Source organism: Hyposmocoma kahamanoa, unplaced genomic scaffold (genome assembly GCF_003589595.1).
Source record: "Hyposmocoma kahamanoa isolate Upper Pololo Valley unplaced genomic scaffold, ASM358959v1 213, whole genome shotgun sequence".
Taxonomy (NCBI): Eukaryota; Metazoa; Arthropoda; class Insecta; order Lepidoptera; family Cosmopterigidae; genus Hyposmocoma; species Hyposmocoma kahamanoa.
Genome location: NW_020653734.1, coordinates 555,153 through 582,396, shown reverse-complemented (window position 1 = coordinate 582,396; position 27,244 = coordinate 555,153). Strand labels below are relative to the sequence as shown.

Here is a 27,244-nt window from a genome sequence, read left to right as displayed (position 1 = left end):
CTTACAGAGTGGGATAAAAAACTTATTATTGCGAAGAACACTGACTTGGTTTATGGTTTCGCCTTAGAGGATGGAAAAAAATTGTCTAAGGGTTTCGCCTAGGACGGAAAAAAGGGTTTCGCATACAACTATCGCTCACATGTCTTTTGTGTCCTTAGACCTTAGAGGATGAAAAAAATAAGACTTAACTTAGAGGATGGAAAAAAAATAAAAGAAGTACTTAAGGACAGCTTTTTTGAAAGTAACTCCGATTTTGTGAGCATTCACTCTGCACGCCACTTATTCCTTTAACATTTTCTGTGAAAAATTTAGTCAACGTTATGGGGTTTTTGTTTCTTATTTTGTCTTGTTCGGTAGATTCGACATATACGGTAAATTCTCCTATTTTGTTTTCCATAAATAATCTTTTGTAATTAGGCTTCGTATAAATTTTGTACTTATCATTCTCCTGTTGACTGAAGTCGCTGCCGGATACATCAGCATATTTCATTTTCTTCTTTTGTGCTGAGTCCCCCCACTAAGGTCAGGATCCATCTTCAAAATATGACAATTTGTAGCTAAAAAGTATTAAGAAAACTAATAAAAATTGAAATTAAACTCGAGAAGGAAAATTAAATTTGCCGCTCAGTTCGACTTCCCGCCAAAAAGTCCCCCGATTAGAATATTCTCCTTCTACGCTGTGCATTAAGCATATTTTTGGTATCTGCACTATCTTTACAATAAATCAGAATATTGATGTAATATTCATTTTAACCAAAGACGTAGTATGGTTTTAATGAAATACATATAAACTTAGAATAATAACGCATAGAATGATAGTTTCATATCAAACGAACTGTCCCAAATGAGGCAAAAATCAAATTCATGTAGGCTAGTTTTATTAGTAGGTTAATTTTCGGTTTTAGTGAATATTTATATAAAAATACAAGTTGAAACGCGTTACTTCCTTGTGGAATGTGATGTTAGTATCTATTTTACGTTTGTTTGACGTATTTTTACACTCATTTACCGCACATTTCGTCATTTTTAGCTAAAATTCTTGAGCTGTTCGCGGTGCAATTTGACCTTGAGCACTGAAGGCCCGCCCGCTCGTGTAAGCCCTTTGGGAGCGCTTCAATTTGCCTCACTTAGCGTGTGCGGGCTAGGTTTCTATGCGTTATTATTCTAAGCATATAAATAATGTAGGTCAATGTCAATAATATTCTGCTAGTTGTTTTATTTAACATTTTATCAATGTAATTTATCACGATTTGACAGGTGTGTTATGTGTTTCTGAACGTTCAGTTTCTGACATTTCTTTCTTTTAAACACGTGTGTGTAGAGATGCGTTTCGCATCGTGTTATTTTATTATTTACTAGTGAATAAATAATTCAAAATGAGTTTATACAACTTTAAAAAGATAGCTGTGGTCCCCACATCTAAGGTAAGTACTAAAAACCCTGTGTCCTTTTTCACTTCCATATAAAGTCAACATAAGTTTTACTAACCTAAAAAGTCGCATTTTTATTCACTTTCAGGACTTTATCGATATAATTTTGTCAAAAACACAAAGAAAGACACCAACAGTGGTCCACAAGCATTATAAAATATCACGAATACGTGGATTTTATATTAGAAAGGTCAAATATACACAACAGAACTTCCACGACAGATTATCGAGGATTATTCAGGTAAATAACCACTAAGCTGCATCCTGATTATTATTATTATCTATTGTAGAATGAGTATATCTCTTTATTTGTTTACATTATGTTTATTTACTAATTTATTGCACCATGTTGCTTTTTGCATTTTATTAAATTTCTATTACATATACACACAATAGGAAGGCAGAATAATCTTAGTACAGAGTACTAAAAATACCGACCTCAAAAGTATGTAGAATTACGTCTATTTGCTAAGTTTTATTGAAATATCCCCTAGTTCGCCACTATACAGGACATGACACTGGAGATAATAAAAATCGGTTATCACTACTCAAAGTATACTGAGAGAAAAACGCCTTGAATTGGAGAAATAGCAAAATCAACCATTAAAATAATTGCTCCTAAAGTAAAGTTTAGGCGCTACTTATAAAAATGAATCTTCATGCGTGAACGGCCACCCTCAGACGTGGACAATTTTCTTCAAAATGAAATGGGAGCACTATGGAAGTTTCCAAGAAAAAAGAATCATGAAAATGGGTTCACAAATACCGGAGTTTTCGCGTAACGTACATACAAAAAAAAAGAACATACAGTCAAATTGAGAACCTCCTCCTTTTTTGAAGTCGGTTAGTAAAATAATAAAATGGAAGGAAATGAAATAATAAATCTATTAGACAACAAGTGCTATTACAGAAATTTTGTAAAGTAAATTATTCTTACAGCATTTTCTTTAAACCTGCAAGAAACTAATTGACTTATTCTTATTAATCCTTGATATAGTTGATGTAATTGTTATGTTCTTTCCCTCATTACGTAAAACACTTATTTTCTTTTGCAACATAAATAACAAAGTTTGGAAACAACTGAACAACCGTTTTTGTTTTTTTTTTTGCCAAAGTGCAATTGGTGTAGTATGAGACAGTAAGCAGTTAATTTTTTTGATATATTTTTCCAAAAAAAAACCTAGCATACTTAATTCTAATTGCACACAACAACTTATCAAATAGTTTAATGTCAATGTTGCCATGCTTTAAAGAAATAATCACTCAAATAAGAAACTTTAATTTCCAGGAATTTCCAAAATTAGATGATGTTCATCCATTTTATGCTGATCTGATGAATGTGCTGTATGACAAAGACCACTACAAGCTTGGTCTGGGCCAGCTTAACACTGCACGCCATCTTATTGACACGTAAATTGAGTTGTTTTTGTCATAATATTTTATCTTGGTTGTCTGTCATTAATAGAAACTAAGCCGAATTTTGTGTCTGCTATTTTAATTTTTAACGCTGTAAAATAAAAAATGTGCGCTAAATCTGACTGAGTCAAATATCAACATCTAGTAGGAATGATGAATTGTTGTGATTTATTACTGTAATTTCTCCAACAACTTGCACAGCAGCAAAAATTTTCATTTTATAAGTAAATAAAAAAAAACAACAACTATCAATAATAACAAAAAAATCTTTAGTTCCCATTTTTGCAAAACTGTTTATGTTAAGTTAGGAAACTAGGTACTCATTGGGGAGCTGAAAACTAACCAAAGTCAAAGAATCAATTATTCCATAGATAAAATAAAACACTTGAAAATGTCACTTACTGGTCAATTACTATTTACCCTACCTACCAGTATACTAAATAGTAGCAGTAGACCTCCTAGTGAACAGGTTCCTCCAGGGCAGTAATGCTTACTGCGTTCCGGTTTGGAAGGGTAAGGGTGTTGGTGAAATTACAGGCACATGGGACTTGTCAAATTATGTCCCAGGGTGAGTGGTGCAGTGGCAAATCTCTTAGTGGCACTGCACATGACTTGTTCATATTGTCACTTGGTACAATAAAAAAAATCCATTATTAGACGCGATTATGGCTTGATATCTGCCAACTAAAGAAGATTTAGCTTGACAGAAAGATATAAGTAAAGGATATATCATCCCCAGTTATCATTATTGATTGACTCGTATTGTTTCAGTGTAGCAAAAGACTATGTCCGTCTATTGAAATATGGAGACTCTCTGTATCGCTGCAAGCAGCTGAAGCGTGCAGCTCTCGGCCGGATGGCTACTATCATGAAAAGGCAGGCCGCTAACTTACAGTATTTGGAACAGGCAAGTTGTCATATTAGTATGAAGAATGAAACTGTGTAATGTGTGATATGAAGTCACAGTCAAAGATTATTTATTCCATGGATAAAATAGATTTACACTTGAAAACGCTTAAGCTACTGCTCGTTCACTACACTGATCTCCCTGAGAAGAACGAGCAAGAAACTCTAGGGATTGCTCTTTTCAAATAAACATAAATGCTATGGAATACACTTTGAATCAAATTTGTGTGGATTCTGGAGCCATGTCGTCTTTCCATACATCTTTATCTAACACGTAGTCTTCAATTTTGTAATGTGATTTTTCGATCAAAATATTTTTAATGTAGTTTTTAAACTTAGGAAATGATAAACTATATGCTCCAGAATCTTATTGTAAAAACGTATACAGTTCCCCATAAAAGAGTTGTTTATTTGTTATGTTGTTTGTTTTGTTGAGAATGGTTGAAAAGAAGAAATTATAAATAATTTAACTTGATCTGTGCAGACTGCCTGACAGACAGTTACGAACATCAATAGATACAGTTGTACCTTAAGGTATAACTTTAGATGCAAATGATTTGTTTACCTGTGAAATAATGTACATCTATTGCAAAACAGCACTGCTGTGTTCCGTTTCGAGGTGTAGGGCAGCCAGTACAAAGACAGACATAGAATATTACAGAGCTTACGTCTCACGGCTTGCACTGCATGTGCAATATTAGTATGCTTTTGTAAAACGAGACACACGGTTCAAGCTTCCCATCTAACAGTGAGCAGAAATGCACATGTTGTTTTAGTTGCATTATTTATTAATTTACTAGGTAGTGTATTGTCGTCTTAGCACTTCAGAGTTTGAACTGTAGCTCATGCTAAACTCATTATGCCAATGACTTATATTCTAAACAGGTACGGTGGCATTACTTCCCTGGACAAACTCTTTCACATGGAGCTCTATTGCTACTAAAACTATATGTTAATTGGTGATATAATTAAAAATATGTTGTTGGTGGTATCAGGTGCGTCAACACTTGTCACGTCTGCCTTCCATCGACCCGTACACGCGCACCATCATCATCTGCGGGTTCCCCAACGTCGGCAAGTCCAGTTTTATCAACAAGGTTAGTTTATATTTACTTAAAATTTGGTTATTGAAACTATTTTTCCGGATTTAAATCTCGTTTATTTGTTTTTTCAAACGTACCGACGTTTCGGGCCATGTACAGGTCCCATGGTCACGGTTGACTGATTTCGGTTTGTTTGAAAAAACAAATATACGCGATTTAAATCCGGAAAAATTAGTTTCATTTCCTATGTGTAACAATCGCGAAAACCTAAGAACTCGATTATTTATTTTATTTCTTTAATACTCGACCAATTTAAAAGGTAATATCAAGTATGAGACTTGATTCGCATAATGCATCTTTTAATTGAGTCTAGTATTACTTACTTGACAGTATTTGCTTCGGACGAAGAACGAGAGGACGGGGCCTGTTCCGAATCCGAGAAACAACACTTAGAAAAATTCCTTAAATCCGGCCGGATTCGAACCAGCGCCCCCACCGTCAGCACACCCGTATCTGACACTTTCCCAAATGAGTTACGGAACAAACCAACACACCTTACGAATTTTTCTATGTACTCGTTGCAGATCTTTGCTTTTTTAAATTTTTAACGACGTTTTTGCCATAGCGCCACCTGTAACAAGTCTATGAAACTTTTTCTTCACTCAGCCGAGTATCTTCACAGCTACAGACTAGAGATTCGACGCTTCAATTCGTATCATTAACTAATTATAAAATAAATTAACTAATAAATAAAACTAATGTTAATAAATTAATTATCAATCACAAAAAGTAATTGAATATCAATTCAATAAAAATTCAAAATACAGTGAATAGTGACATCTCTCGCCAGGGCCGGTAGCTGTAAAGGTATCTAACTGGGTGATAAAACTTTCATAGATTTCTCATAGATGGCGCTACTACTAAGAAGTCGTTGAAGAACCAAATACGACAACAAGCACATAGAAAAATTCGTGAGGTCCGCTGGTTCGTTCCGTGGCTTAGTTGGTATAGCGTTTGACACGGTATGCTAGAAGACGTCGGTTCGAATCCGGCCGGATCGAAGGAATTTTTCTGAGCGTTCGATCTTTGTATTAATTATTATAACAAACTAGTGGAGTAATTTCACAAAAAAGAATTGAATATCAATTCAATAAAAATTTCAATTAATTAACAATTTTCCCAGTCTGTAGTAATTACAGTATTATTTGTATCAACGCTTGCACACTGCATTAGATCCGAATTCGAACTGGGCGGCGTGGAGGGTTGGAGGGAAGTAGAAGGAGGGAACCTAAAAGATAAAATGTCATTACAGAAGAACGAACAAGTAATGAAACAAATATCTGTATTTGGGTCCTTCGAGAAGACGAGTGCCTACTAGTGGAATGTACATTGGGTATTTATGGTAGTAATATATGTTGCAGATCACTCGGGCCGATGTGGAAGTGCAGCCATACGCGTTCACCACTAAGAGTTTGTACGTTGGCCATACAGACTACAAGTACTTGAGGTGGCAGGTAAGCTCGTTCAACAATAACAACGTCACGAAACAAGAAACAATCTTAAATGCTCTTCTTTTTTTATGATACCAAACAACAGGACGAAGTGCCTGGTGGCAAGCGACACGCCAGTCCATAGCAGTTGTGTATGTCACTCCGAGTCGATAAGTTGACAAGTTTCATGAGGCTGTAATGTCACCAGCACCCTTACCTTTTAAAACCGGAACGCAGTAAGGCCCGCATTACCGTTACTAAACTACTGTACTCCAGCACTAGAATATAGAGCTATAGCATAAACGGACTTTGATCTTTAGATGACAAATTGTACAATCGCAAAGGTTATCGACACTCCCGGGATCTTGGACCACCCCCTGGAGGAGCGCAACGTGATCGAGATGCAAGCCGTGACTGCGCTGGCGCATCTGCGCGCCGCTGTGCTCTACTTCATCGACCCTTCGGAGCAGTGCGGCCACAGCATCGAGGAGCAGGTCAGCCTGACTGTTATAATTAAGGCTTTTAGTCTTACTGTAATGCCGCATCCGAGGGAGACGAGGCTCTGTGCAGTCTCGAAAATCCCAACAACTTTCGAGACCCCTTCAGAATTAGGTTTAGGCATTTAGACAGTCCAAACATATTTTTATCGAGCCACGTTGAGGCGTCGAAGGCATTTATAATAACAAACTGGTGGAATATTTTTTTCAAAAAATAGATGAATATCAATGTGGTAAAAACATCATGAGATTCAATTTTGTTTTAATAAATTATTTTAATTCGTCGAAGAACTAAAATAATTTCAATAATCGCACAAAATAAAAGTACAAGCAAGAATAAAAATGTAAATTCGGAGTAAACTTTTCTTTTAATTACAAAACTGACATTTTATAGTAGAACTGTTTTTCTTTCTTCTACCATTTTCCTCGCTATAGTGAGGTGAAAAGTTGTGTGTTTCGTTCGGCAGCAAAGTTGTTTTGCGTCTCTTGTCTTAAAAATCCTCGCTACGCTCAGGAATCTATTTTTGAACCACTCGCTTTGCTCGTAGTTTAATCTTAGCTTCCTTCGCTTGCTCAAGTTTCAATACAAGCACTCAAACAACAACTTTGCAGCCTTGCATAACAAATAACAATTATTTTTGTGTTTGTGGAATAAAAGTTGTTATTTATGATGTTACTAACACAGTCCTGCGAGGTTAATCTTAAGTATGAAGCTTGAATTCATTCGTATGTGCATAGAATGTAAATTACACCTTTTTGTTCATATACCATCCAGCTTTGCCCGACGTGTAGTGTGAGCACACATCTTAGAACACGTAATCACTAAGTTGAAATGCGCAGAGGTGACAAAGCGTCCAGCAAATTGTTTTAGTCGCAATTGGGTTCATTTCAGCGCGTCTCGTTAACGACTTGAGGCGGTTGAATTTCTGTAGTGCGTAGTTTCCGTGCTGAAAAAGCACGTACTTCGCTGGTTCATGAACTTAAGTCCCCGGCTGACTTTGTTACCACTTATCCTAAAATTTTAAGTTTATCCTTTAAGCCATGCATGGAAAAAGCGAAAATGTATAATTAGTACAGAGTACTAAAAAAACCGACTTCGAAAGTGCTTGGAATTACATCTATTTGCCAAGTTTTACCGAAATCGGTTACCGGAAAGTGCGCGAAACCGGGTTCATCCTCTAGTTTGCCACCCTCATAGGTAAAATATTTTCGAGTTCTTAGGTTTTCGCGATTGTTACACATAGGAATGAAACTATTTTTCCGGATTTAAATCGCGTATATTTGTTTTTTCAAACAAACCGACTTGAGAACTTCCTCCTTTTTTTTGAAGTGGTTAAAAATAGGTAGTCAAAATACAATGTTACTTAAAAACAATTAGCTAACTATCGAAACGGCATGGTCAAATTCGACACCAATCCCAACCATACCGATAGCTCAATGGCATCACAGCCTGCCTTCTACGCAGATATCCCAGGTTCGATTCCGGCCCGATCGAAGCTGACCGAAGTCTATACTTTGTGTCGGTCAAAACGCGGCCAAGAGTGAGTTTGTCATTAAGGTCGCACTGTACGTCTGTACGTAACCGTGCATTACCCATGGCAAATACATTGTTTTTTTTTTCAAAAATATCGATTAAGAGCGTGTCGGGCACGCACAAGATGATTTCATAGTCAACTTAGATTTTAATTTCGCGATTTTTTTTAAACGTCTTTATTGTTTGTTCTTTTTTTACTTAAATGAACACAGTTGAGGCTATCAGCGCAAAAATGGTACATCACATTTAACTTTTTTCTACAATATTACTTTAAATGATACTTAAGATAAATTATACATTATACATTATATACTTTTTTTTATTTTTTTTTATTTAATTATGATAATTACTTTAAATGATACTTTTTTTTCCTGAGTGTTTTTTCTGAGTGTTCGATCTTTGTATTAATAATTATAACAAACTAGTGGAGTAATTTCACAAAAAATAATTGAATATCAATTCAATACAAATTTAATTGATACTTAAGAGTTGATACAACTCCAAATGGCTTTGGCTGATTCCGCATAACACTGAAAGTGCCGAATTAATCACTTTGAAAAAAAAAAAATAACGCACACACTCAACATAGCCCCGCACTAGGGAAACCCTGCGTCGCGGGTGCCATGGACACATACATAGACAAACACAAATTACACCCAAACTCACGAGAGAAATAAATGTAGGCCATAGAAATATTTCTCCCGGCCCGGGAATCGAACCTAGGACCTCTGCGTGGCAGTCCGGCATGGTAACCGTTCGGCCACGGAGGCAGTTAATAATAATAATAAAATTAAGGATATATACTGATTAGTATACGGTGTGAAAACGCGGTTCCTAAAAATTTTCGCGATAGAAACTTACCTCGAAATTTTACAAGAAAACCGCTGTATTCAATACGTACTTTACATATAACAATGATTATTTTTTATATCAACTGAAGTAAATAGAACACGTATTTACACGATATACATTTTTCAAACGGCTTTAATATCAATTAAATTTTTATTGAATTGATATTCTATTATTTTTTGTGAAATTACTCCACTAGTTTGTTATAATTATTAATACAAAGATCGAACACTCAGAAAAAATTCCTTCGATCCGGTCGGATTCGAACCGACGTCTTCTTGCATACCGTGCCAGACGCTATACCAACTAAGCCACGGAACGAACCAACGGACCTCACGAATTCTTCTGTGCTTGCGTCGTGTCTTTGTACTTGGTCTTTCAACGACTTTTTAGTCGTAGCGCCATCTTTGAGAAATCTATTACAGATTTATCTGTAATTTTTCTTTTTTATTATCTGTAATTACAGATTTATATGGCTTTAATATCGTTTATAAAAAAATACATTCTGAAATAAAGCCATTGTCTCCGCCTCTCGACCCGCGCAATAGAACAGATTCAGTGCGGGAAGAATTTTAATTAAGTACATCATTATATTATGTTTGGATGCTATTTTAGTTGATAAAAACTATTTAATTATTATTATTTTACTGCTATTTGTTTTTTATTTTATTTATTTATATTTAGACCCATAAATACAAACCTGTGTTTAATTTGTACTATATTGTGTTGTTTTAGTGAATTAAGTGTTTATCTTTCTATGTATTTTTTTTAAATATTCCAGATCTCCCTATTCGAGAGTATAAAACCTCTGTTCACGAATAAACCACTCATCGTCGTTCTGAACAAAATGGACGTGGTCAAACCCGAGGATCTGCACCCGGCGAAAAGGGCGCTCATCGAGCAGCTGGAAGAGAGCTGCGCCAAAGAAAACCTGGTCAAGTAAGTTAAAAATTAAATGGGACCACTTCTGAGGTATCCTCTTTAAAACAAAAAAAGAATCGAGTTCTTAGGTTTCGCGATTGTTACACATAGGAAATGAAACTATTAAATAAATAATAATAAATTGAACTTAATAAAAATTCATTCAATTAAATGATTTGTAAAATTTAATATAGCGTAAATTGGAATGTTTTATTTGTAAAATTAATAATAAGGTATTTAATTAATAACTATTGTAACTATAGTGAAAAAATAGGGTGGTTTGCATCAATATTAGACATAACTGGTTGAAGACTGTACCACCTCAGTCAACCGTGACCATGGGACCTGTAAAGGGCCTGAAACGTCGGTTTGTTTGAAAAAACAAATATACGCGATTTAAATCCGGAAAAATAGTTTCATTTCCTAAAAAAAGAATCGTTAAAATCGGTTTACAAACGCCGTTAACCGGAGTTGTCGCGTAACCTATTTTTTTTTGAAGTCAGTTAAAAATAAACTAGCTGTTCTTAACAGTCGTCTTCACGAAATCTCAAATTCATTTAAATGGCAATGTATCCGCTTCTATAATAAAATTCTGTTGAATATATTGCTTCGAATTGGCAGGAGCTCTTCAATAATGACGCCGGTAACTCGTTAACGGTATAATTTAATGAAGAACTTTACGCTTCGAGCAGCACGTAGCCAAAGTAGTACAGAACTGTCTTTTTAGGTTAAAGATCATTTATAACATTCGTAACTTCTTAAGTCTGGACTTCGCATTATGCGAATATTTTATACTCTCCAAACTTAATTACTGTAGCACTGCCTTTGGTGCACGTTTCTGTTTTTCAATACCACCTCGGAGTCACGTGACACCTTTTCTAAATAAGTCTGACGTGCTTGCGATGGGTGGGCGCCTTAAATTGCATCTGGCTGGATTGTTGTTTGATGTTGTTCAGTCTTACGTACCTTATTATTTGTATGAGACTCACTTGGTCATCCTCGGTAAACTCTTGCTTTGGAGCAAGGTCGACAAGGGTGTTTCTGCTTGTAACCCCCTGCCATAGTACCGCTGCATTTAGAGGGAGTTTCCGATGCTTAGCCACCCGTTGGAACAATATTTCTCCTCCTATCCGTAACACAAAAAGAACTTTGAAGCAGAAGCTGCAAGAGTATCTTTTGAATGTGCAGAAATTGGAAATATGAGTGGCCAAGGTGTTTAAGAAAAAATAAATAAATAAAAAATAATAAAGAAATTGGACGAAATAACATTAGATTGAATTGAATTAAATTGAATGGAATTGGTTAGAATTTGAATTTAATTAAATTGGTTTTGTTTTGGGTTATTACGAGTGGCGTCCCAGTCCTATAGGGTACTGGCAGGCAATACCAGTGTCGCGGGCAGTCGCGTCATTTGTGCTGAGTCAACGCCTTTTCATTGCCATGTCTTCCAAGAGAGATATTAGTGGAATATATTACAGTTTTACGCCTAAGTTAATGTCTGTATCATGTGTCTGTGTATGTATTTGTCATGGTGGTGAATAAAGATTCTATCCAACTTAATGACTTATTACAAATGATGTTCTGAAAATTTGAATATAAAAATGTATTTGAAAAATCCCCTGGTGCTAGCACTTGTATTTGAATACGTCCTTTTAAAGACCTTTCCAATGAATTTTGAATGAACTTTGAATGAAATGAGTTTGATGCACCCCCGTGTCTCTCGGTGCCCCCGCGGCAGTCAGTTCGTTTCATCGGCGCGAACAGATTCCGATTGATATTCAAAATTTGCCATTTACGAGGTTTAATAATAATAATAGTTTATTTTCTTTAACAGTTAACATTTGTCAATACTAGTAGTAGAAGTCTTCTTTTAGTCATTGCAATGCCTGTGACAGGATACGCCGCTCTACCACAACCATAGCTTTAAAATATATAAACTTAATCGTAGTTGTATATAAACCATTTAAACATTTTCCTTAAATTTAGGTTCTTAAATAAGTGAAATAAAGTTTTGAGTTTAATATTCGCATTATTCTACTAAACCACTTATACCAAGTCATTTATATAGGTTTAAAACATAGTGAAACAAAAACTTTACCCTAAAGGTTGGTAATACAGCTTCTGCGTGACTGGATGACAAAAATCTAATCGAATTTTCCTATGGAAATAGAGGTGTATTTGCTTTTGAATTTGTTCAGCGCGGACTCGAACTCTGAGCTGACGACGGTGCCAGTGCTGCGCACGTCCACCATCACCGGTGAGGGCGTGCAGGAGGTGAAGATCGAGGCCTGCGAGAGGTTGCTGGGCCATCGCGTCACGGAGAAGATGAGGACTAAGAAGGTACTGCGACGACTCTCCACTCCTTTACTACAATTCTACGTAAATGTCATTTCGAAGTCGTCTCATACATAAACAATAGGATTCTATTTTCTTTTTAAAAGTTTATCTTTGAAATAAATAAATTAATAAAAATAAGTAAAATGAGTAAACTGAACATACTGCCTTTGCCATGCGTGTATTTTAGGGACATCTGTGTATTTGTGAACACTCATCCTCTGTAGCTGTAAGGTACCCAACTTGGTGACGAAATAATTTCATACATTTCTCATAGATGGCGCTACAGAATAAAAAGTCGTTGGAAACCAAATGACAAAGATCCGACAACAAGCACATAGGAAAATGCGTGAGGTTCGCTGGTTCCTTCCGTGGCTTAGTTGGCATAGCATCTGGCACGGCTTGCTAGGTGATGTCGATTCGAATGCAGCCAGATCTAATTTTTTTTTCTGAGTGTTCGATCTTTGTATTAATAATTATAACAAACTAGTGGAGTAATTTCACAAAAAAATCATTGAAGAGGTGGTTAAACACTGGGACATTCAATAAAAAATTAATTACAGTTAATAGCGACATCTCTAGTCAGGGCTGGTAGCTCTAAAGTTACCTAACTGGGTGACGAAATACTAATAAAAATAATAAATAATAATAAAAATAATAAATAATAATAATATTAATAAAAATGTTTAATAATTACAAAAATAATAATTTATCGAGTTCTTAGGTTTTCGCGATTGTTACACATAGAAAATGAAACAAAGGTTTGTTTGAAAAAACAAATATACGCGATTTAAATCCGGAAAAATAATAATTTAATTAATTTTAAGATAAAAATATTGTGTAATAATTATGTTTATTAATAATTATAGAATCTATAATATAATTATTATCTAAACTAATTAACTACGTTCAAGCTTGCAATGTATTTAAATTCCATTCTAACTTTGCTACACCCTTACAGGGCATGACATGTATAAGTTTATCATCCATGTGAAATGCAAATAAATGAATATGACTTTCATAGATTTCTCATATATGGCGCTACGGCTAAAAAGACGTTGAAAACCAAATACAAAGATCCGACAACAAGCACATAGATGAGCTGGTTCGTTCCGTGGCTTAGTTGGCATAGCATTTGGTACGGTTTGCTAGGACACGTCGTTGGTTCGAATCGGGCCGGATCGAAAGAATTTTTTCTAAGTGTTTTTGATCTTTGTGTTAGTAATTATATCTCATCCTTTATATTTTAAATCACGTGGTAAAGTGATACAAAGGCAAACCAGAGCTAAAACCATGAATGTTTTATAAGGGCCTTCAATAGTTTACCAGATGACTTGAAATTACTACACGGACCTGCGTTTAAATCACAATTGATGAAATGGCTTATGACACATTGCTTCTATAGTAATAAAGAATATTTAGAATTTACGAATACTAATTTGAAATAATTTTATCTAAGATCTGTGTAATTACTGTATTCAGGCAAATAAACGTTTTCTACCCTATTCGAAGTAAGCTGTAGATTTTTTAAATGATTTTGAGTTCTAAATATGATGAAACAGAAGGCTTCGACCGTATTTCGACTTGCGGTTTTATTAATAGTACAACAAACGACAGGAGGAAAAAGAATAATTTTGTCGGGCCGTACGGCCCCGTGCTCGCAGGTGGACGGCGTCCTGAACCGCCTGCACGTGGCCCTGCCCGCGCCGCGCGACTCCAAGCCGCGCCCCGCCGTCATCCCGCCGCAGGTAGCGCTTCGGCTCCTGTTCCGGCACGAGCATCCCTTCACACCCCTTTGACTTTCAGGGTCGTATTCTAGAACTCTACTCAATGCTCAAGTCAGGATTTGAGTATGGTTTAAAGCACTCGAAATCATACTCAAGTCCCTGCCATTAGGGTCGTATTTCCAGTGCAATCCTGACTTGAGCATTGAGTACAGTTCGAGAATACGACCCTCAAAGTCGTGTCGAAGTTACCACACCCCATTGAAGAACATCGACGTTCAAACTGCCTCCGTGGCCGAACGGTTACCATGCCGGACTGCCACGCAGAGGTCCCAGATTCGATTCCCGGGCCGGGAGAAATATTTGTATGGCCTACATTTATTTCTCTCGTGAGTTTGGGTGTAATTTGTGGTTGTCTATGTGTGTGTCCATGGCACCCGCGACACAGGGTTTCCCTAGTGCGGGGCTATGTTGATTGTGAGCGTTATTATTATTAAAAAAAAAGAGAAACCATTTATGTGACACCCACACAGAATTAGAAAGTTCTCTGTACATTAATTAGTTCTAACGGGAATGGATCCCGAACTCTCCCATCGTGTCAACAGGTGGATCACGGTCTGTTAAAGTATTACCAACTACCGCGATCCTGTCACGGCTAAAACGTAATTTGAGACGAAATATTTGTGACTTAGCGGTTTAGTTCTTCCTGGAACACCGAACCCAACATTGGCCCAAGTGAGAATCTACTTTTTTATTTGTTTATAAGCCCATTTTGCAAACCCAACAGTGGGTCAAAATGGGTTTTTAAGAAATGTAAGAAAGTGAGCTCTCGTTCTTAGGCAACGTCTAGCCAGTCGTTTAAAAAGGATCCCAAGTCATCCCCTACTTATTTCTTGTATTAATTTCTGTTGGCCGCAGGTTGCCCTGAAGAAGCAGCAGGCGGCGGACAAGGCCTCACGCAAACGGAAGCTTGAAAGGGAGATTGAGTTAGAAGAAGGAGATGACTATGTACTAGGTGAGATTATTTTCTTTTCTCTAGTTTTCAATTCTTTGCCTTAAAATTCAATTACCTGTTAAGATAATGTGAGTTTCAGTTATTAAACTGAAATTTCTACATGGACTATAAACTGCTGTTTAGACAATAAACATAGCTAACACTTGTTAAAATTAATATGAATTGCAGACTTGAAGAAGAACTACACGGAGATCTCGGAGGAAGAACGCCAAGACCCGATTCCTGAATTCTGGGAGGGACACAACATCGCCGATTACATCGATCCGGATATCTTTGATGTAAGTATTTTTAATGAAGTTTCTTGTAAGAAAACATGATGGAAATGGAGGAAGACAAGAATTTATTTTTATTTCAAACTGCGATATTTATTAAATGATTAACACTAATATCAGGTATCTTACCACGGTATGATTGATCCACGTCATGCTCCCCCAGCATCGTCGACCAATCCGCTTCAGCGAAACCCAGATATAGCGCATTTAAGTCTGCTTTATACAAGTTAACGTCAGGAGCAGTTTTTTTACAGTTATTGCCTAACCGGTGCTACCGCATTTACCAACTGACTGTACACGCGTTTGATATGGTTAATTGATAACACCGAATTGAACAGAAACTGGCAGAACTGGAGAAGGAAGAGGAGCTTCGCGAGGCAGGCGGCATGTACGCCGTGCCCAAGATTGAGCTGGACGAGACCATGAAGGAGATCAGGCAGCTCGCACAGCAGATACGGTCGGTTATGATAGCAGTAGTGTTATCTATCAATTACAAAATCGAGCTTGAAAGCAATCCATTGAAATATATTTTTTTTTTTAAATCACTACAATGGTAAAAAAAAAGATAAGCGTAGGAATAAATTAACAAAAATCAGTTTTATTTGTGCCTAACCTAACCTAACCTAACCCATAGTTCCCCAAACTGGTAAGTGGACGCTGAAGTCCTAGGGGGCGGTAGTAGTCACGGAAGCAATGAGGCGGTAGTGGTCACGGAAGCAAGGGCGGTGATGCTGTCCAGGGGGTACTGCCGCATTTAAAAAGAAACCTGTTTTTCCTTTTGATTTTTTGTAAAAATACGTGTTTCCAATTATTTTTTGTAGTGGTTTACGTTGAAATTTTTTTATCTTGCCTAATTGGGGTTACCAAAAAGTTTAGGAACCTGTGCTTCTGAACGACTGGATTCGAACCAGTTTCTGTTGCTTCAACGTGGCTGCACCTGATGCATGTTGTTTTTGATTGTGTACAGCAATAAGAAGGCAATCCTCAAGGACGAGTCCCGACTGGTGAAGCAGTCGACGAAGCCGGTGATGCCGCGTACCAGCCGTGCCAAGGAGCGCACCAGGTCCACGGGGAAGCTCCGACAAGAGATGGAGAAACTCGGTACGTTCTTATTCCTTACTCGTTCTACCAACAACGCACAAGTTTGTTCTGAAATCATTTGTGGTATAATCTGTTTCAATCCGTTTTAAACAAAAGTGTTTTGTTAAAATTCTAAAGCAGTCACTCAATAAACATTTCGAAGATTTCGTTCTCGTCACTTTCGAACAATATTCATTTGAATAGCATCATAAAATCGTATTTGAAAAATGGTTATTTTTCATCTATACTCCTATGACTTGTCTATGGTTGCATAATACTGTACGAAAAAAACATTTGGTTCATTCAATTACAATTTTTATAATCGATTAATACATCGAATATTTCAATCTCAATCGAACGAGTATCTAAGTGTAAGGATTTGAAGGAGGATTTAAAATTAAGCTTTCGGAAATTTTAAATATGCTTTTATAGGTTATGTATAGAAGACCGCTACTATGACCTAATTAAACAAATCGATTCATTTAATTAATTAATCTATTTGTAGTTGGCATTACAGTTCGCCACCACTAAATTGTCTATGGTTAGGTCAGTGACTTGTTTGTATACTTTTTGTTTAAAATGGATTGAAACGAAGTTTAAATAAATGCCTTTTCATCAATATTGATGTTTTGTGTTTCCGGGTGAGTGTAGTCGTCGAAACAATTATATCCACGGAAATTTTCAACAAATTATCTGCCAGTGTTACTATTTAAACCATTGTTTTTATAAATTGAGCTGGATTTAGTATGAAACATACAAAAGTAATGAAATTAAATATTAAAAAAAAAAAATAATATTTATTTAATCATTTGTAATTTTGTTTTAATAACAAAAGTAATATTTGCTTAGCTTCATATTTTGTTTTGTGAACTCGTAAAACCATCAAAAGTCAAACGGCCCGATCGAAGCTGAACAAAGGTGAAATGTTTTGTATCAGTCAAAACGTGGCCAAGAGCGAGTTTGTCATTAGGTCGTACGGTACGTCTGTGCGAATCGTGCATTACCCATGGCAAAAACATTCTTATACATAATATTAAACGGGATTTTAATGATGGTTGATCAATATGTCGAACCATGATTGCCGATTTATCGTAAGCGACATTTTTACCGAAATAGCGTTTTTATTGCAAATGATATTTTAAATTATAACGGAGAAGGACGCTTCGACATTTCCTGCCAAAATGACGTCAAATAGAAATTATAGCAACGGCTAAGTCTGTCGTTAGCTCAATTGTTTTTCATATTTTAGTGTAACCGATAGAATCGATATTAAAAAATTATAACGTAAGCGACCCCATTTGGTATCGCAATCGAGATAGTACCCCACTATATCGTCGTTCACAAAGCAAAACACGTGTTTCAATTTGTTGTACATTTTTAATTACGTTTCGTTATTTACGTTTGTTTAATTGCGTTTCGTAATTGAACTTACTCTTAGAAAAAGCATCGCACGCAATCGTCACATATTAGTTGCAGTCTCGCACTAAACAAGGTGTAATTTTTGAACCGCCCAGGCGTGGACATGTCCGGGTCGCAGGCCGCCAACTTCACGAAGACGCGGTCGCGCTCGCGCTCGGCGTCGGCGCCGGCCGCCAAGCGCATGCGCGCGGCCTCGCGCACGCGCACGCCGGCCCGCGACGCGCAGGGCGTCAAGGACGTGGCGGTGAGTCGGCTCTCGTCGGACGGTGTCGGGGTCTAACTCTCGATTTTTTCTAGATTTCATCAGATCTGAGCTAGGAGCTGTGGTGCTCGAGATTAAGAAATGGTGCCGCCGGAATAAGCTTATTCCAGCGTGAACAGTAAAACGCCGTAATAACTTTAAAACGGGCTAGCGACTAAATGTAGTTTTTTACGACTAAAACAGACTAAATCACGACTTTTATTTAGTGTAATCAGATCTAAGCTGAGAACTGGTTCTCGAGATTGAGAAATGGTGCCGCTGGAATAAGCTTATTCCAGTGTGAACAATAAAACACCCTTATAACTTTTGAACGACGGACCGACTAAATCTAGTTTTTTTGCGTTTATCTGGCCAGTAAACATTCAAAAACTCGACCATAGTCACGCTGGAATAAGATTCAGTTTTCGTAATAAATATCGTAAATGATAAATGTTTACAAAGAGCAGCACTTAGAGTTTCTTGCTCATTCTTCTTAAAGGAATCCGCCTTACAAATACGCGGTAGAGTTTAGTCAGTACGACAATTTCAAGTGTAATTTGCTTACCAATGAAATAAACATTATTAAACTCTGACTATAGCTTGTGTCAAACTCGTTCGACCAACAAATTGTATTCAATATTCACATATTACTGCAGCCGAGTGATGGTCGAACGTCTCAATCAATTGTGACAAAAATGTCAGAGATACGGCAGTGTGGTTAAATTACTGTTGAGAAGATTTATATTTGCCTTATTACAAGCAATGATAAATTTTATAGATTGAGAACTAATGTAAATTACAACCATGAAGCAGTACACCATGTGAACTAATTACTAATATACAGCTCATTTTTTAAATTAAATATCACGATGAAGTGTCACTTTTTTATGTAATATCAAGTGACCGAACGAACAAGTCGTGCGCCTAATAGATAGATAGATAGATAGATAAAACGTTTATTTGTTACTACATCCACACGTACATAACAGCAAAAAAAAACAATAAAAAACACAAACAAAACAAAAAATAAACAAAAACAGCAGAGTCGCAGCACTGCTAGACACCCAGTTATGTACGTGTGCTGCAGCAGTGCAAAAAGGTCATAGCTCAGCGTCGGTGTTTACTCAAGAGCAAACCGCTGATTTTCAGCCATAACCTAGAGGTAATCGCAGATACGATAATCAGCTCGCTGATGTCATTTTTCCATTTAGTTATATTTAAACATATAATAATAATTAGAATAGAAACCAAATAAATAGGAAGATAATATAAGTATAATGTTTAAAAAAGAAATTAAAAATATTAGTGATTTAATTCAAATTATATATTGTAAGAGTACAATATATAATTTGAATTAAAACTAAATGTAAGCTACACGCCTGTCCATAACAGTTGTAGTGCCACTCAGCTCTTTATGACGCAAAGATCTAAGGCGCACTGCCCTTACATCCGTTACCCTGAGACATAAATCTATTCCCATGTGCCTGTAATTTCACCAGCACTCTTACCCTTCACACCGGAACACAGTAACGCTGACATTACTACTTGGCGGCAATAAGGTGGCAGCATTTCCCTGAACGCTCTCTTTCACAAGGGACTCTAGTGCTACTATTACATCATCACGGGTACATTTTAGGTCCAATAAAAAACATAAGCATTTCTAAATCTCTCAAAATGTCGCCCGACCTAAATGCTGTGACATTTCATTACAACAATATATAACATTATGTAATACACCCAATATGTAATATTAATATCATATTATGTGACTTCCCTCAGATGCGGAAGAAAGCAAAGAATTTGGCGCACGTGGCGATCGCGAAGAAGACAAAGAAGATGGGCCTCAAGGGAGAGGCCGACAGGTTCATCGGCACCAAAATGCCGAAGCATCTATTCGCCGGCAAGCGCGGCGTCGGCAAGACGGACAGGAGATAACCTATCTGTTCCTACAAAAGTTGGACTTACATCTATTGTTATTTATCATTATTTTTATGTTTGATCCCTTGTCGTTCTATCGGACAATCCTTGTGACGCGATGCGAATTAATTAATTCATTTGTATTTGGCGCCATCAATAAGTGTCTATGGTCGGGTCAATGACCTCTTTGTTTACCTTTCATCGATAATGGATTAAAACGGACTATAGAAATAAATCCGTACAGTTCTGTACTTGCAAATATCCAGAAAAAACTTTTATGAATGGACACATTAAACAACGTACCTCGCATACGTTACAGAACATCTACATAAGAACGTGTATCTATAAATTCATTAAACATTCATGGACTATAGATTTACGATCAACGTAAAAGAAAAGAGACCATAATATACTCGTATATTTTATTTAAATAAAGAAGTTGTATAAAAAATAGAAAAAATTCTTTCATTTCTCATACACATATATGTAACTACACAGCATTTGACAAATTAGGTCTTGTAGACGTTTCGTAACGTTGTAAATTAATGTCACCGGAAGAATTCCGTGATCAGCAGTGGAACGCATATTTCGTCAATCTCAATACACATTATTGCAAGTGGAACACGCGAGTCGCTTTTATAAACGACAACCGGTTCGATTCCTCGTCCCTTTATCTAGCCACGCAAGCCGCAGTTCTACGATCGCTCGATCGCCGGCGACTCCGAAATCTTAACGGGAGGCGCACGCGCATTTTACTCGTACGTGGTCTCCGAGAAGTACTTTTTTTTTGTAATCATCTTAATAATTTAAATCTTAGGAAATTAACCAATTTTTAAGGATTTAAATCGCGTACCTATATTTGTTTTTTCAAACAATCTTTTGTATGTTTGTAGAGACGATACGCGATTTAAATTAGTGATTTTAAACCCACTTGTATGGGTCCGAGGGTCCCGGTCATTGTACCATCGCCTGCATCGGCTGGCCTGGCTGAGAAATCCTACTGGAACTACTGCCACACCGTACCCCGGACTTCTATTCGGCGGACAGCCGTCAACCTGATCCCAGCAGTACCACACCGCACCGCAGTACTACATACATTCAGCGGACGGTTCCGGTCCAGTCCCAGTTCATCTAAACCAGGTCATCACTTCGGCGGATCGGCCAGGGGAGTACCAGCTGCTGGTCGTGGGAAGGTAAAAGTGCAGTATATAACCGTTAGTTAGGCTTTAACGAAACGCGACTAAATAAAATTGTTTGCGTTAGTACTTCTTTTAAAGCCCTGTCTCACCGGGACGCCATGGCGACGGCGTCAGCTGTGCAGCACACTCTTGGCTGCCGATTGGCGGCGAAGTTTATTTATTTATTTAAAGAAACATACAGCTTACATATTACATAAATGTTTTGTTTACCTATTAAATTTAGCCAAATTTTGTTTCCAATGATAGATAATTCACAAAGTGAAGGCCGAAAGCACTTAATCTACTACACAATGACAAAATTCTGTAAACAATGGTCTAACCAAATGATAAAGCTCTAAACAAGTTTTAAAAAATTGAGACAATTATTGCAGAAAAGAAATAATTACTTAATTTATTAACTAAAATCTACTTTTTTAACATTTGACAAAAACAATTTAGTTTACAGGTAAATATATCGATGTGGTGGTAACGATCATTATAAGATTTACATGCTCTGATTAGAAACCTATTCCCAGCGTAGTTAGTACTGCAAATAGGTACGAAAAACAATGTTGTGTTGGAGCGAGCATTAACCCTAGGACATTTGAATGAAATACGACTCATTAAGAAAGGAGAATCAACGATGCCATTTATAATCTTAAACAGAAACATTTGATCTCTGTGTTCGCGTCTTAATTCTAACGACTGAAACTGGGGCATAGCGCCCTTAAACCTATATCTTAGTCTTCTTAAAAACTTATTCTGAATACTTTCTACCTGGTCTATATGCTTGGCATAATGAGGGTTCCATGCTGTCGAACCATATTCTAAATGACTTCGGACCAGGGAGTTATACAATATAATATATGTATTGACATTCTTGAAGTCTTTGCACTGTCGAAAAACAAAACCCAGCATTTTATAAGCCTTGGCTGCAGCCCGATCAATATGCGAAGCAAACTTCAGTTCACTATCGAGGCATACGCCCAGGTCTCTCACCTCGGTCACTCTGTCTATTGTAGTAAGTGTGGTAGTTCGTGAGTTCACATTTTAAATTGGCGAAAATATGGCTTTCGATACAGAAAGATTCATCGTGGAGATAGAAAACCGGTCGTGCGGACATTCTCACGTAATTGAAAAATTTTTTAGGAAAATTTCTTAAATCATAATATAGTTTGAAAAAAACACCACTCCGGCTTCGATCTGATATGAAAAGATGTACCCATAATTTATTTTTTTGTCATTTCTAATATTGTTGCGACGTACATAATAAATAAGAGCGATTTCTTCCACGTCCATTCCTGACGAAGCAAACGAATGACTGAATAAGGACTCGACATACGTGGCTTGGGTACTCTGTTTGGCGATCGTCGTCGGTTGCTAGAGGTAGCCAAGTATTCACTGCTGGCGACGTTGCCATGGCGTCCCGGTGAGGGAGGGCTCTTATTTGAACTCCCCGTAACAAGCGTCACTTGACACCGACTCATTATGATAAGTCTTTGAATTGCTAAGCATTGAGGAAGGAAGCACGGACGGCCACTGTCGATAGAAACGTCTGATCAGGCGGTTGAGCCTGAACGGATGGGTGTGTAATCTAAAATACAAATATTTTTATTATTAATATTAATTATTGATTTAAAGACAAATTAGGCGCACCCCAAGCAGATACTGCAATATGCGTCTCCTAATTAAAAGTGGCGCCTTAGCATCCACCTAAAGATTACAAAGTCGTTTGTTACGCCCTGACATTAGTTGTATATGTGATAGTGTGTTTTTCGATTATTGTAAAAGATTTCTCGTCGTTACTCACTCGACGATTAAGTTAATTGTTAACGACAAACACTCGATTCGTCGTTTCGATCAGTCTGAATCGACGGAGCGTGAAGACGTATCATCGTGTGGATGAGGGGCTTCAGGAACGATATTTTGTGGCATGTGTCGTTAGAACTACGTAGAAATTTGTCTCCACTCTTCTTTGTTTTAAATGTTATAAGGAATAATATAGACAGTTTGTACCTCGTGGAAATGTTCCTTAAATTCAAAGTACCAAATGACTACTGCATCAAGCGGCGTGTTGTGCCCTTGTTAGCAACTGTGCCTTCACGCACTGAACAGTACGACACTCGCCCCTTCCCCGTGCAACTACATTCCTTAACTCCGTACTCGCAGCATCACCGCAGTGTGATCTGTTTGTGACTGGGATAGCGAGACTGATGACTGAATGGAAGAGAGTGTTAGAGAGAAAACAGGGTGGATTTTAGTGATATTGATAATTTAAGTTTTGATTAGTAACGATATATATATTTTTTAAATTTTTATTTCTAATTCTGGTTGATTTTGTTTTTATTTTGTTGTTTCTAAATTGATGTAACGCCATGGTAAATACCGTTATGTTACTTTTTTGATATTGAATAAATAAATAAATGTACTATGTACTTGTCTTTGTTGTAATTATGTTTGGAGAACATCTAATTTCAATTTAGCTACGACTTGAGGAAATTTATCTTCAGGATTATGATTCAAATGAATCGTTCAAGTTACAATACTTATAGCAATATAAAAGTTATTCCGTAGAGTCAAACAAAATGTATTCCATTTAACCTTTAACCCACAGGTTCTCAAAGTTATTGGCTCCCCGCCCACTTAGGCAAGATAAAAAAGTGCAACGCCCACCAACACAAAAAAATAATCAAATGCGGTAGCACCCCCTGGATCAACCCCCAAACTGCTTCCGAGGCCAGGCGGGGACCACTTTGGGAAACTATGCTCTAACCCAGCACGCGTCATAGAGACACACGGCATCCCCAACTGCTTTGGTAATATTTTTATTTTTATTTTTAGAAATGATGGATGAGAACATATCTGGTCGTTAGAGATATGCTGTGACACTAGAACGCTACAGTACCAAAATCGTTAGGAACACCGTGTGTCTGTAAGGTGTTGTCAAGTTAAGGGTCATGAAGGCGTAGGGTAACGTAGAACCACAACGCGTGTCTACGATAAAAAATAAAACACGAAATTAGCAAAATGAATGGCACATTTATATTTAATTAATATTATTCATTTTTATAATTACACTTTTGTTGTTTATATTTTATATGTATTTTTGAACCGACGACAAAAATATCAAACGCTCTAGGCCACCCGGTGTTGCCATGTGAAAAGTCAAAAACTAACAAAAAAAGCCTCATTTTGTACATTAATTCTGTTGATTGCCCAACTACGGCAGAGCCAAAAGGAGGGTATTGTTTTAACAAAAATAGTCTCCAGTGCCCGACCATTCATAAAAATGAGCATTTCTCAAATAATAAATTATTGTAAAGTACCAATTTAAAAAAAAACTGACATTAAAAATACGTAGTAATTACGTACATACAACATAATTATAATTATACAATAATAATAAACTTAAAATTTACGCTAAAATGGAAGAGGTCGTCTAAACTAACAGAATAAAGATGGCTTAAGCTAAAATTAGGCTTGTAGTTTAAAAAAAATCACCTCTTGTAACTTTTACGAAACTAAACAAAATTTCATTTTAAAGACTGCAAACTTTTAAATTCTATATTAAAAAAAATTACCAGGCCTGTTCAAGTTAATCACAGAATTCGCTGTGCCTACTACAAAAACGGAATACAAATCGGCCACACTCGTACCTCAGATAAAAAAAATTAGTTCCTAAATTGATTCCATCGGGAATCAAAGCCGGGACCTCTCACGTAATGGTCGGAGCGCTTACTTATTACTTTGTATGTTACGCTTTAACGTGAGTAATTTTTTTCTTCAATTAATAATAAAAGTTACAAAGGTTTTAAAATTCAAATTTGGTGGCAAATCAAATACTTTCCGTTTGTCAGTAATATTTTCCCCCCTAAAAAACTTTTTTTGGGGACCGGTGCCCAGTAGTGGAACGTCTATGGCATGAAACAATACAGTTTATTGCATTTTTAGTAATTTTCATGTACTTACTATGTATACATCCATTACTCACGCGTCAAATTATCGTTACAAAAAAAACAATACACTGACAAGCGAAAAAGTCGATAAAAACATACAGGGTGAATAATTAAATCTTAAATCCTATATAATACATTTTGAACGCAACTAAATTTAAGTTCCTATGCTTAGAAACAACTGACAATATTGTACTTTTCTCATAATCGCCGATTACTGTTACAGTACACATTGTAATTGTTTCGTGAAACTACCCCGCAACTAAAAAATGATAATACAAGGTGAAAATTAATTAATGTCAGTTGTTGCGTAAGAAATCAGAATTATCATTTGCGTTCGCTCACTAAGCAGTTTGATTAGAAAATAAATGAAATACAAACAATATAATTTTTGTTACGACTTGATCATCTTTTGAGATATTTAATTTTCACCCCGCATTATACATACTATACATATGATAAATTCCACTGTCATGTATGTAGATGTCAATTGATTTATTAATTATTCGATAAATTTACAATACATTAAATTTTCAGCCAATTGTCGTCAATATTAAACCAAAAAATTGAGCTTAATCTTCTTTTTTCTATTTACAAAATATTATGCGCCAAAAATGTCACTTGAAAATCGATAGCAGAACAATCTAAATCTCGTTAAAATTTTAACTATTTAATGTTATTACTAATTCGAGATATTTTCTGAAAGCCCGAAATATTTAAAAAAATATTATATTTCAGTTAATATCTCAAAAAAAATCATAAAATTGATTTTTAAATGGCAACACTGATTCTATTTCGAAAAAAGAACTAATATTCTAGATAACAAATCACGGTCAAATTAACAGTGTAAACAATAATAATTCAGAATTTAAGACTTAACATTTAATTAAATGATTAATTAAATAAAACGTATCGTTAAACTATTGGGGCCCCTGCAAATTTTACTCATTTTAGATTCTGAATTATTATTTGTGAATATTAAAATAAAAATGTCCTGATTCATAAAGTCGAATAGCTACCCGAAATAAAATCTAAAAAAAATAAAAGAAAATATATATAAAGATAATACTACGTACGCGTAGATCGCCTGGACCTTATTTAAAAAAAAAACAATATCTTAAAACGTTTCAATGATTCACTGGAGTTTCGGTATAAAAAGAAAAAACATCCATAAGTACTTTCTTAAGTCAGCAGCCATATTTCATATTACCTTCGAACATCGCGCGTTTTTTTTTGTAAATTCAAAATTCATTTAAAAGGTCTTCTATCTCATAGAAAATGCTATTCCTTCTTTGCCCGAAAGGTAAGGCTTGCATTTGTAATGTTTCAAATTTGTTTAATAAAAATTTCCGTGATTTATGAATTTACAAAAATAAACTGAATTCACAAAAAAACAAGTCACTTAATTGCACCTCTACTACATTTATCGTTCGAAAAAATCACATTACACATGATTTTATTCAAAAACAAGGAGCCCATTCGATTTATTGTCAAAGCTTCGAGCAAAAAAAAGAAATATTGACAGGACGGGTAAAGCGGTGATGGCGCGAAAAGTAAAAAAATGGACTCCCTAAATAACCTTAAATTACGCTTATGGCAGCAAAAAATTATATTTAAAGATTGTAATTAAAAATATCTCCTCATTTTTACTTAATCAACGCTATACCTATACATAAAATGTAAATCTAAGCTAATATTTTACAAAAATTCTGGATATTTTTCCATGTCTTTGGGGTAAGACGTTGATGTCAATTGTTTTTTTTTCTGTAACGGTGTTTCCTCTTGCATAATTATTATAGAAAACTATTTCTATATATCTAACAATATACACTCTTATATGTACTATGAAAGTCCGATATTTTTACTACGCACTGCTCCTTTACACTTTGGTTTTATTTTTACAGTTTTCTTTTTAAATTTTATGCGAATACCTCTAGTCATTTCTCGGATTTTATTAAAAAAAAATCGCAACATGGAAAAGAAAATACTTTTGAAAATGCTCTTTTGACTATATATATTTTTTCT

The 27,244-nt window shown here is 36.1% G+C and overlaps 1 protein-coding gene and 2 non-coding genes across 3 annotated transcripts; all 3 read left to right on the top strand.

Moving 5' to 3' along the window:
- Positions 1–1,273: 1,273 nt before the first annotated feature.
- Positions 1,274–20,252, top strand: LOC113227675 (nucleolar GTP-binding protein 1). The gene is made up of 16 exons (XM_026460646.1): positions 1,274–1,424; positions 1,519–1,671; positions 2,719–2,840; positions 3,618–3,753; positions 4,748–4,849; positions 6,217–6,309; positions 6,630–6,779; positions 9,947–10,104; positions 12,285–12,426; positions 14,085–14,168; positions 15,063–15,159; positions 15,328–15,437; positions 15,770–15,888; positions 16,399–16,532; positions 18,026–18,174; positions 19,951–20,252. The coding sequence occupies exons 1-16, from the start codon at positions 1,377–1,379 to the stop codon at positions 20,104–20,106; spliced, it is 1,953 nt and encodes a 650-aa protein (XP_026316431.1). The 5' UTR covers positions 1,274–1,376; the 3' UTR covers positions 20,107–20,252.
- On the top strand, positions 8,263–8,392 carry LOC113227715. Its single transcript, XR_003310225.1, has one exon. It is a non-coding gene; the product is annotated as a small nucleolar RNA SNORA16B/SNORA16A family (small nucleolar RNA).
- Positions 17,403–17,532, top strand: LOC113227716. The gene has a single exon (XR_003310226.1). It is a non-coding gene; the product is annotated as a small nucleolar RNA SNORA16B/SNORA16A family (small nucleolar RNA).
- Positions 20,253–27,244: the final 6,992 nt, after the last annotated feature.